This window comes from Strongylocentrotus purpuratus, unplaced genomic scaffold, assembly GCF_000002235.5.
Source record: "Strongylocentrotus purpuratus isolate Spur 01 unplaced genomic scaffold, Spur_5.0 spur5_scaffold_14, whole genome shotgun sequence".
Classification (NCBI taxonomy): Eukaryota; Metazoa; Echinodermata; class Echinoidea; order Camarodonta; family Strongylocentrotidae; genus Strongylocentrotus; species Strongylocentrotus purpuratus.
Window position 1 is genome coordinate 36449765 of NW_022145599.1, and position 13089 is coordinate 36462853.

At 38.8% G+C, this 13089-nt stretch overlaps 1 protein-coding gene across 1 annotated transcript; it reads left to right on the plus strand.

Annotated features, from left to right (window-relative positions):
• The first annotated feature begins 1127 nt into the window (after nt 1-1127).
• LOC373183 (34/67 kD laminin binding protein) lies at nt 1128-12893 on the plus strand. The gene is given in 8 exon segments (NM_001123498.1): nt 1128-1151; nt 6731-6898; nt 7598-7716; nt 8179-8424; nt 9507-9635; nt 10259-10402; nt 11345-11398; nt 12328-12893. Coding segments are annotated over 7 exon segments (1026 nt in total). The 5' UTR covers nt 1128-1151; nt 6731-6765; the 3' UTR covers nt 12529-12893.
• The last annotated feature ends 196 nt before the right edge of the window (nt 12894-13089 follow it).

Below are 13089 nucleotides of genomic sequence, written 5' to 3' on the forward strand. Positions count from 1 at the left end.
TTGGTCTGTTCCTCCGTACAGTGCTCAATGCTTATGGGCAGAGCAAATAAATATATATATATATATAGGCTAGATAATATACGAGAGGGCGTAGCCGATAAGCGAGAGAACCCCCCCCCCCCCACACACACAATTTTGAATCTACATTACGTACATAGAGCACTTGCGAGCCTAAAACATGTTGCCGAAGCCTTAACTCAATATTTGCTCTACATTTTTCCAGAAATTTAGTGCGACGCCCCAAAGTTTTCATCAGACTTATTATAATTCTAATTAACATGTTTTCTTCAATTCAATTCAAGGTTTATTTCAACATTCAATCATTCAATGATATAATAAATATACTGTATACATGGTCGGCTGCCCCAGGGCTGAACTGAATATATGTTTCCAATTTAGTGGTAACAAGTGCATATGACATAATATTATTACATAACGTATTTGAGCAAATTAAATATAAGATGCATTCAAAGTTTTTGTGTAAAAAGCAAGAGGCATAGTTTGTTGATTAAAAATCGGGTATTCAGCCCGGTATTCAAGAGCTGGTCAATGAATTGTTCGCATGGTATTGCATTTTTTCTAAGACAATTTAATTTATATTTCAGTTCATTAAATATTGGTGTATGAGTTTTTTAAAATTACATAGCCATAGCCTGACATTTTTCTTGTTTAGAAACGACTTTTAAAGATTTTGCGGACATTCTCCATCACATTAAAATGTTTTCCTTCTAGATTTCAAACTTTAAAGAACCCGGCAACATTTTACAAACCCTTTTCTGATCCCCCCCCCCCCCCCCTCAAAATTATTTCCTTGTTTGACAGTGAGACACAATATTCAAGAATAGGGCAGATTATAAATATCTGAAAGAAGATCATCAATTGGTAGCTAGTTATATTATTAAACCATTCAGAAAATAATATAACTTCCTGTTGCTTTTTTAATACTTCATTTACAAATGGAAAATATACATATTCAAAATAGAACAAGGAGCAAAAAAATTAGATAAAAATTAGGATAGCACTGATATTAGCATTTTGTACAACTAGCACTATAAAGTTTGCACACGCTCTTTCGATGTGGCCGCAATACTTTTGCAACCATAACTTTAGCACATCCTTTTCTCCAAGACTCCATACGGCTTGAACTACGTGTACGTTTTTATTCTCAAAATAGACCCTAAATTTATGAAATGTGTTTGCTTATTTAGATTAGATAAGTTAAAATCATGTAATTACAATGTTTTCCCCTCTATATAGAATGAAAGTGGTGTAATTTGTAATTTCTATATCATGAAAAAGCACATTTTAAAATTCTTGCACTGATCGATAAATATCGTGATAGGTATGCATAGCATGTAATGTAGTGAACAGTACACGGCGTGAGTGCGTTTGGATTGTGTGAGCTGCACGTGGTGGCTGTGGTCGGCTCGGACACGGGCGCGGTATGGCTTGAGTGATGGGAGTGGGGAGAGAAAGGGCTGACGTGAGATGATAAATTAGTCGGTGTCATTGACGTCGAATTTTAGGTCAGATTACGGATAGTTGGGGGACATGACATCGTGTTGAAATTATTATCGGATGTCTTGATTATCCAATCCATGCAGGTTTGCAGGGTTCTTGTTAATTTTTCTGATAGCAGGCTATTTATGATTTACAGGAGGCTACTAAAATTGCAAAAGAAAAATCTCTGTGCGCGTAGCGCACATCACGAGCGCGAAGCGCGAAGTCCCTTGCGGCCGGGGTCCAGCTTTAGGGTTTTAGATGCTCTCTGGTGCTATCTTAGCCTTATTTTTGAAGATATGACCACACTGTATGAGCCATAGTTTAATGATAAAGATCATGAATATTTTGGCTGAATAACTTACTTTTCATATGATATACAATATGAAATGAAAATGCTCCATTATTGTTTCTGATAAATCAATCATATTTGTGATGAATCTACAATTTTGAATTACATGATAATGATACAAGGTAGTCCTGGGCAAAAACGGTTAACTGACGTTTACAGGACCTTGTCAGTGAAGAAAATCGTTTGCGATAAAAAATTTAAAAAATTGGAACACACATAAAAAAAATATGACAAAATTGGATTGGTAAATGGTATGTGACAGCTGTCACAGGGGTCTGGGGGTGTTACGAATACGTTATCGAATCGTGCATCGCCAAATCAATCACAGTTTCACACTCATTATTACTACCGGTATTATTTATAATTAAGCCTACATTAAAACATTTCTTTTTTGTAATCCAGATTTTTAGGATTATGTAAGTTTTCATTTTTATTTTGTGTATGATTCTTCTTGTTGTAAGCGCTTTGGGCCACTCTGGGAAAAGCGCAGTATATAAATAATAATAATAATAATAATAATAATATTATTTACATTTCAAATAAAAAACTTACCTGTACGTTGCTTCTTACTCTTAATAGTAACAGGGTTCGTACGGGTCAGGGAATTTCTGGAAAGTCAGGGAAAGTCAGGGAATTCATCCATTTCTTCTGGAAAGTCAGGGAAAATCTTTTTTTTTCAAGATGTTTGTTAAAATGGCATTTAATTTGTCTTGTGAACAAAGGAAACAACATTTGGTAAAATCTGTGGTTTACAGGACCTTTTTCGTAACACGCAATATCTTTAGGACCTACTGGTACCGTGTCTATTGTGTCTTTCATACTGTATGCAAGATGTTTGTGCGCGTGAATGACTTGCAGTGACAGGTGCGGTGCGTGGTGCCGGTGTGTGTACATACAAGAATGCTGCATGCACGCTGTACGATTACTTTTTGATCGAGCTTGTGCTTTGATTTTGATTAAAAGTTTGAATGAAGGTGTTTTACCCTGGGGTTTTACCACAGAATATTCATGAAACAATAATTTAAATGTAAATAACTATGTATCATGAGCCACTCGTGTTTTCTTAAGAACCCCTTTAAAATTGTGTTGCTCTTTACTCGAATATCGCAACCCTGAATCGCATTTGATATACATTTGGCGTCCATTGTGCGAGCGCGAGCATACAGCCAGTAGTTAGCTAGCCTAGCCTCGTGGCTGCTGCTTTCCCCAACGTCCGCAATGAAGGCACACTTTTTTTTTCCCTCAGCAAAATATCCAAAGTCGGGGATGGGCCTTATATAGTCAGGTACAGGATATTTGAGTCCTCAAATGCTACTTTTTAGTGGTTTGAAAAATCTCTGTGTCTCAACATGAATTACATAATGCAAATAAAGAATAGGATCTACTATTTGAAGTTAAACTACGTTCCAAATTTGAAAGGAAGAGAGTTTTTTTTTCCAGTTTTTTTTCTTCAGTCTCGATAAATTATGCCCTGTCACAAGGACTTTGCCGGCCGAAGCTCTCCCGTGTCTCCAGCTCACTCACCTGTATGATGCAAGCTCACTTACACAGGGGATAACGAATCACCACGTGAAAACTAGCCTGTCCACATTTCTGTTTGGACTCGAAGGAAAATTCTGTCATCTTTAGTTTTAAAAACAACATTGTTAAATGGGTCTAACTTAGTTCACAAGCACTTCAACTGTGCCTCGTAATACAATGAAAGTATTTTCGAACGCTGTCACTAAAATAAGAGCCGATCTGATGTTAACAAAATGACCAATGTTGGCTTTTTTTTTGGTGGCTTTTTGTTAACCAGATCAGATCACGTCTTATTTCAGTGTTCGAAAAATACTTTTACTTTTCATTATACAAGGCACAGTTGAAGTGCTTGTGAACTAAGTTAGACCTAGGTCTAGTAACAATGTTGTTGTTTTTTCCCAGATTTTTTTTCAGATTTTTTTTTAGATTTTTTTTTTTTTATCTTCGAAATAGGGGTGCGCCTTACAGTTTTGTAATTTGCTTCCTAGTATTGCGATGATGTATAGTTGTACGCTTTAGATTAAGACATGTTCATCATTGAAAATGGTCATGGAAATTTACATTATCCTGCTCTGGAAAGTCATGGAGAGTCATGGAATTTTTAAAATGTGTAAGGAAGGAAGACATCGATGTCTGCCGTTTCGATTCCATTTTAATTCGACTGGCGTGCGATCTCGGAGATAAATTCACTCAGCTAGCTCAGCTCGGCTCACAACGCGCGCTTTTCTTGCGTAAGCTAGCTTGCCGGCCTGCGCTTGGCTCTGGCGCACTGGGCATATACTAGATAGCTCTGCCCCCGCGTGCGCCGCGCCGCAAGTCCATATTTTAATAGGGTTTTATTTTACGATCGTTTCGGAGACGTTTCATCTCATTTCTTTACGACCGTTTTCACAACCCCGCGCTATGAAAGCGTGTCTTCGTGAAGCTTGTGATAACAGAAATTTGAGATAGCGACTTGACCGAATATGATGTGATTTTTGTATTATTATTATTTTTTTTTGGAGAGGCTTACAGCCGGCTACGATTGCCGTTACAGCCGGAAAAAATAGCCGGTTGCCGGCTATTAACAAGAACCCTGGGTTTGGGGGGCTGGTCCGAGAATAAGGAATCGTCCGCGTAAGCAAGGATCCTCTTCGTAAACCCGTCCTTAAAAATTAGGACTGTCCGTGGACAATACCTTATTTGACTTTGTACAGAGACATTATGAATAGAGTAAAGTAGATCTACCCGGTTTTCGGCCACTTAAGACAAAATCCTATTTATTGGACTCTTTACTTCCTATTTATTATCATTTCTTGTTCAAATCATGAAGCAAATATTATTATTATTTAAACAAAAAAAGAATCCCAAAAAAAAATCACGAATTGCCATGACAATATTCATTTCAATTTTCACTGTTTTGGAGCCGGTTATCGGCCGAGCGTTTCAGTTTACGGCCGCATGTACAAAGTCAATAGGAAGCGCTCGCGCGCGCCGTGCGTTTCTGCGCTGATGTATAGCACAAGCGGGCGGAGCAGGTATCCCACGCCGGAGCTCCCGGGTGCTCGCCTGGCCGAATACAGGCACAGCGGTGATCGGAAGTTGGAATCTGAATTAGACGGACATATCGTGTGTGCGTCGCGGTGTGCGGCTGCATTGATTTAATACATGCGATGAGATACTTTTGAGCGTGCGACCAGCACAAAATCGGGCTCTATATCTGAAAAATACTTGAAATAAAGCTCATTTTATGGTACCCATATTTCTTACATACACGCGTAAGAAACTCGATTTTTCAGATTTGGGTAGCGGGACCGCCGATTACATCGCTAAAATGTGATATTTTAGGATATATTTTTCATTGCAAATGTGGTTCTTCAGTGACAATGGCATGGTATGGTATGTGTGGGATATGTGTTATGCTATTATGCGATGTATTTTAAAGTGATTTTACCATGTATCCAACCAATTGGCCGAAAACCGGAGCTGACCGATTACCGGGTACTTTACTCTATGAGCGATTAAATCCTTGGGAAGACGGACAACCCATGAAAGTAGACTGAACTGGGGTGGGGGTATTTTATAATGGGGAATCTGTTTTTCTCATTGCCAGCACACAGATAGGGAACCCCATACCCGCAGAGCCCCGAAGAAAAAAAACGTCCGCTTAAATGTGAACGAACCTTATTTTTTAGAACGCGGTTTGTCTGCGCTTATTCTCGGACCGGTGCCCCTACTGCTTGCATGTCATCATGCTGTAACGCTCGGTCACATACACGTTGTTACCCTTGGTTACAGCAAAATCAATGGGGGTGGAGAGAGTTGTATGCATTGGAGCTCTTCTGTGTAGAGACTGGAGTGATGTGAATGAGCGATGGACTGCTTCATGAAAATGCCAGGCATAGATCTATCATAATTATGAACAAACTCAAAATGATTGTTGCTATGTAGATCTACATGTTCGTAAAACATGTCAAACTTGTCATGCAAAAATAGATCTCTAACTTCTAATTAAGATTTTAAACGTTGCATGAAGGATGATGCGCACATTGTTTGAACTCTTCAAACAATTTCAGGCCCTGGAGCCATTTGCCACTGGCATCCCTGGATAAATACAAGTATTCTTTTAATAGTCTGAAATCAGCCTTTCAATGATGATACCTCACTGTTTTGAGTGTCAAACTATGAGAAAAAATTCTTTTACATGCACTACCATCTGAGTTGGGCTGAATTTCAGTTACATTATTATTGCATTTAATAAAATTAATTTTTGTATCTTGAATAAGACCGACAAAATGAGTTTTGAATAGCAAGTCCGAGATTTATTCTATCATTAAAAATCCATACACTTTACCTTAACAATTGAAGAAATTTGTCTTGATTTTGCATTTAAAACATTTTCTTGTCTAAAAAAGCGATGTTTTTCTTAGAGGCAATCTTGGTTTCTCCCATTAATTTTTTCAGAAGCCTACATTCAGCTCTTGATCTTGCATTTTATCGAGATTCTGTGAAATACAGAACAATTTACCTCTGATAAGGTTGTTGTAATGAATAGAAAAAAGTTTAAAAAAAAAAAAAAATTGAAGATGTACTTGTACTAATACATTGTCTATGACTATATAACCCTAAAATATGTTACATCTTTGAAGACAGAAGGGTATATAATATAGCTCTATGTAAAATGATATTGGTCAACACTCCTCTGGCTCCAAACAGATGGTATCAAAAGAAGTTATTATAAAATGTTCTCTTTAAAATCCAAAATAACTTTGAACATGAGCGCCAGGAGTGTCAAGTCTGACAGACATGAGTGCTATACAAGAACCCACTATTAGTATCGTTATTATGAAAGTATTTTCTGTTTTGTTTTCTCCCTAGGTTGATCACCATCGTTTACCAGATCAGCAGCAACAATGTCCGGAGGTTTGGAATGTTTAGCCCTCAAGGAGGATGACGTGCAGAAGTTTCTTGCTAGCGGAGCTCACATCGGCTCCAGCAACATGGACTACAAGATGGCCCCTTACATCTACAAGCGCAAACCAGATGGTAAGTAAGACACATACTGGGAAACTTTACCTTGTGAACCTTCACAAATTTAACATCAAAAATTCATATTACAGGGATGCCAGTTTTCAGGCAATAGCCTGAATTCAGGCCCTGGCAAGTTATTTTCAGACCATAGTTTAGGCTTTTTGTGTACAAAAAAGCTCATTCTAGGTGATTTTCAGGCCCTCTGATCAACTCTGACTGGCATCCCTGATATTAAGTGCACTCGCAGAAATGCGGGGTTGTTTCAATTTTCTGTTGTGAGCCAGATGCTCAGAAGGGTGTTAAAGCTAATCTTGAGCTCTGGTATGGGCATCTTATGTCGAGAGAACATGGCTATACATTCTGGATTGTTTATCCTGCAGTAGATTGATTGTTTGAACAAGTAAAATAAAAACAACCTCACAAGAACTTGCTGGAAATCATCATCTTAAAAACCACAACTCTCAAAATCTCATCCGTTTTCAATGCGCTTTAGTATCCCATTCTAGGGACTAACGTGATAATGTTATACGTAAGCTAGTTATACGTGTATACAGTAGGATTCTGCATAGAAAAATAGCGCATGTTTTATACTGTTCAGAACAATGTCAAAATGAGAGCAATAATATTATTGCAACATCTTCCAGTGAGTAATAGGCCATTTTTACAAACTCTCTAGTTGCTAATTGGTTAATCCTTTATTTTTGATCGTGACAGGGAGTTTCATCATCAATCTGAGGAAGACCTGGGAGAAGCTTCTACTGGCTGCACGTATCATCGTAGCCGTAGAGAACCCTGCTGATGTCTGTGTCATCTCGTCTCGACCATACGGCCAGGTAGGTTACTTGCTGACCTTTCAAGTGGTCAAGGCTTTTTCACATATGCCGTGGTAAACCGCGTTGGTTGACCGTAGGTTTTTTTTTCAAGAGTACTTGGCATAATCTAATATTTTGCATCTGATAACAAACAAATAAGTGAGTAAGCATAGTACCATTTTTTGCACATGGCTACATTTTTCGCCCCCACTTGCCTTTCATTAAGTACACCTAGGCACACACAAAACATTACCGAGTTAAACCAGCCCTCTCTATGTGCTGTTCAATCAAGTTGATGAGTTGGAGGATAAATAATTATTTAAGAGTGGTAACAGTGAGGAAAGAAATTGCTCACTTTCAATTTCCTGATCTATGAACCTTCATGTACATGTATGTACTGGTATTTAACAGAAGATAATCCTTGTGTGACTGTGATATAGTGTATTGTAACTCTGCATTTTGTTTCATGGTTTCTCTTTTCAGCGTGCCGTGCTCAAGTTTGGTGCCCACACCGGTGCCACTCCCGTGGCTGGCCGTTACACGCCCGGTACATTCACCAATCAGATCCAAGCTGCTTTCCGTGAGCCACGTATCTTGATCGTGACAGACCCCCGCTCTGATCATCAGCCGGTCACTGAGGCTTCATACGTCAACATCCCAGTCATTGCTCTCTGTAACAGTGACTCTCCTCTTCGTCACGTGGACATCGCTATCCCATGCAACAACAAGGTATGTAGGACAACACTCTGTCTAATCATGCAAAATGTTGTTAAATCTCCCAATTTGTTACATTAACCTAAACTGTCACATGCTCAGGTTTTCACTCTTTGAATTAATATAACTCTTTGCTATGTGGCCATCCCTATCTCATGCAACAACAAAGTTTGTAGGACAAACATCAGTCAAATGTGTTGCCAAAACATGCAGATTTCTTGAATATACTCCCATATTCATGCGTTAACCCCAAATCTGTGACTTATACATCAGATCTTCAAATTTTTCTTGAAATGCCTGGAGTTTGTTAAAAAGTTCTACGGCAGAGGCATTATTTTTTACTGCATGCAGTCTAAGATTAATTTAGTTATCTAGGGGCTCCTGTCTGACATTTAATCTGTAATCCCCATATTACAAATCACCAATCATCTTCATCCCACAGCCCCTTAGCGATTTACCCCACTGATTGGTTTTTCTTGTTTAGTTTTTTAATGTTCCAGACAAATCGTCTGGAAAAATAAAAATGTAAATGTTGTTTGATTTCGACAAAATTAAAGGGAGATTTTAAAAAAAAATCTAAAAACTAAATTTAGTAGGATTTACATTTTCACAAATCGATCCAATCCTAATTTGATTTTGCGTGAGAAAGAATCTTAACTGATTTTCTTTATTGATTATCATGCTTCTCAAGGCTTCTGATAAAATGTTGACATCCTCAGGACATTTTAGTAAGCTATGAGGTAGAGTAATTCTTTGACAAAAAGAATACACATTCATCTTTGTTGGGTGTGTATACTCCGTCGAAAGTACATTGGAAAATTTAACTGAAGGAAGAGACTTCAACAGTCTTTTTTTCCGGGGGGGGGGGGGGGGGGGGGGGGGGGGGCTCTTTATTTGTTAAAGCCAAAGCAAATGTCTGCAGAGCACATATTGGGTGATTTGGATCATCCAGTAACTGCCCTCATAGTGATTTACCCCACTGTCAAGAGGTATTTATAAAATCATTGATACATATATAGAAAAAATATTGACATTTAAGATGCCTATTAATTCGGCCTTCTATCTCTTTCTTTCTCTGTCTCTGTCTCTCCTATCAGAGCATCCACTCTATCGGTCTGATGTGGTGGATGTTGTCCCGTGAGGTACTCCGTCTCCGTGGAGCCATCAGCCGTGATGTCACCTGGGAGATCATGGTGGATCTCTACTTCTTCAGGGATCCTGAAGAGGTAAGATTGGAACTACTTTCATTTCAGGACGATTTTACCTGACTGCTAAGAAAGCAGAAATGCTTGTTAGTAAGCAACCAAAGGACCGACGGCTTTAGGTCCTCTCTGGGAGACCTGGTAATGCGGATTAATGCCTTACCAAAGGGCACTAGCACATCACCTTGTTTTCGAACCCTGGTCACCGGATTACGAGACCACTGCTCTACCAAATGAGCTATCGCACCTCCTCTACTTTATATGTTGTTGATGATCTGCTTCTGTCACTGAAAATGAAAACACACTGTACCATATTTGAAGAATGGGATTGATATAAGGAAGAACCAATAGTCTGGTGTTTATCAAGAACTTTTCATATTACAAGATAAATATCAAGGGGATGTGTTGCATAGACCCGTCCTCTAACCTCTGTCAAAGGAACTCCAACCCTCAGAGCCAGTTGCTTTGAATCAAAGCAGAACAAAATCAGAGAAGTATTTTTGAAAGTTTGAATGAAATTGGAAAAACAGGAAGGAAGAGCCAGCTCAGCACTATGCAGAACAATGGGGTTCTGATCCCATAGCTGTACCAGCAGCAATTAATTGTTCATTGTAATAACTCCTTGATAACTCTTGTTATGTTTTCAGGCTGAGAAGGAGGAGCAAGAAGCCCGTGATCGTGCTGTGGCTGTGAAGGAAGAGCCAGCTCAGCCTTACGCTGAACAGTGGGGTTCTGATCCCGTCGCTGTACCAGCAGGAGGTCAACCAGTGGGTGTGCCAGATGTCACTGACGTAAGTACTCTTGCGCTCAATTTTAAACAGCGGTTATTCTCTCCTGTCTATTTGTGCATGTACATACAGTTGACAATATCCTTTTGGAGAATAGAAATGTCATTGGATTGGGACAAAATTAAAGGGAGATTTAAACAAATGAAATCTAAAAACTGATTTTAGGAAGATTTATATTTATATTTATAGTTGACAATATCCATTAAGTTTTTGGAGAATAGAAATGTCATTGGATTGGGACAAAATTAAAGGGAGATTTAAACAAATGAAATCTAAAAGCTAAAATAAAGGAAGATTTATATTTTGATTTGATTTTGCGTGAGAAAGAATCTTCACTGATTTTCTTTATCGACCATCAGGTTCCTCAAGGCTTCTGATAAAATGTTGACATTCTCAGGACATTTTAGTAAGCTATGAGGTAGAGTAATTCATTGACAAAAAGAATACACATTCATCTTTGTTGGGTGTGTATACTCCGTCGAAAGAACATTTGAAAATACAACTGAAGGAAGAGACCTTCAACATTATTTCAGTCTTTCTTCTTTTTTTTGGGGGGGGGGGGGGGGGGGACTATATTTGGTAAATTAAAGCTAGAGCAAATGTTGGCAGAGCACATATTGGATGATTTGGATCACCCAGTAACCTCAGTCGATCTGATGCAGTTATTTTGTATCCATAGATTCTTGTCAGTATTTTATGAAAGTAAAAAATTACTCAAATCAAACTGATCAATCCAAAATCAGCATCTTGCATACTTCAGTCACACCGATAAGAACAAGACCAGACAACATTCCTTTGCATAGCTTGGCCCGGTATCAGTAGGTCTGGTCTTGATTCAGTTTGGAGTTGGTTGGGTGACATGACTGAGGTATGAAATAAAAGTTAAGAAGTCCTTTCTTTTGTATTGTATGTGTGACATGATTTGTGATTGTTATATCCTTACAGTGGGCTGCTGATGCTAACAAGGTAGCTGGAGCTCCTGCCCCACCTCAACAACAGGTAAACATTTCATTCAAATCAGGCTTGGGTGCTTCTTTTGGTTCCAAGAACCAACTCCGGTTGCCACTCATGGTCGACTCCCACTGGCTGCCAGATACATGTAAATGAAGCCGCAATGAACTAAAAGCTATACACATACAATGTATGTACAGTGTACTTCCGTTCCACGCAGATTCGAGTCTGCTCCACCCTCCAGATTCCGTTTGAAAAATACTATTATAGGATCGTTCTTAATCGAGCACCCTTCCCAGTTGTATATGTACATCCAGCATGTAGCGCGCTCTCTCTCTCTCTTTGATTCTCGTGCTGGTAGATTCTGTTGTTTATCTTAGACTCTTGCTTTAGCAAAGCTTTAGAATAATCGCTGCTGTATGCGCTATTACCAGCGATGTACACACACACGCTGATAAAGGAACTTGGTTTGCATGGATTTACACAATGAAGTGCCTTCACATGTTGATTGCTGCAGGCTGGCTGGCTTCATTATTGTGCAGAGCAGAATCACGTAGCTGAGATCAGTACTGATATGATTGACAGTACATTCTGGGACTGATTCCAAGGCTCTTATGTATTATGATAAAAACAGAAATTACTCTCAGAACCGTTGAATCTCAAGGCTAGAGTACTCGGCTCTGAATGAATGGGAGTCCACTCCTCGGTTCTTTCATACCAAAGGCTTTTTAGAATATAGGCAAGCATGTATTTTGAAGCACTATATAAATCCCAGATGTATTCTAATAAATTCTACGTGATTTCTTATTCTTTTCTATCGAAAGCTTTATATGTCTAATCTATATTTTCATTAGTATTCAATGAAAATAAAACAATAATCCAATTTGATTGATACATCGGTTACACTGAGGAGACCGACCTCTATTTTTATTATTTATTTATTTTAATGTATGTTTGTATTTGTATCTTTGCTGCAGTGGGCTAATGATGCCAGCAAGGTCGCTGCCCCTGCCGCAGCCCCAGCAGCTTTCCCCTCCGAGGACTGGGGCTCCGTTGATGCTCCTGCAGCTCCTGTAGCTCCTGCGGCTGCTGCTCCTGCTGCTGCAGCACCTAGCCAGGATTGGTCTACCGATGACTGGGGTGGTGCTGCCACCAACGACTGGGCCGTCAGCTCATAAGAACACCATTGCATCCCTCGTCAGATGCCTCATGAATGGCATCACATGTGTGATTTGAAAGGGCATAATTTGTAAAATGGCAAATTGGAATACGATGGAAATTTTCTGGAAACATTGTATCAACTGTTATATTTGTTTCCAAAAGCTCACAAGAACTCGATTTATAAAGTACTTTACATATTTCATGTTTCATTTTATGCACATGAAATACCCACTTCATCACCCACACATAAAATAGAAAATTGTCACACATTTGCTGTGATGTAGCTCAATCTTATTACATTTTGCCATACATGAAGCTTGAAGCATCTGCACATTGTTCTCCAATCAAATAAAGAAACATGAGAAAGGGTTTTGTGAACTCAATTCAACATTTTTCTTGCCTCCTTCTTCTAGTGTTTGTAATCCTAAGATCGTGTGAAGATGAAGATGATTACTTTGTTATAAAAGAATATAAAGAGCTGGGACCAGCAAGATCACCTCGTTGTAAGAGCAATATAAGTTACATTTAGAGCTCTTTATAATGACGTTTGATGATGAGAGTGTTTTGTGTGTACTGTG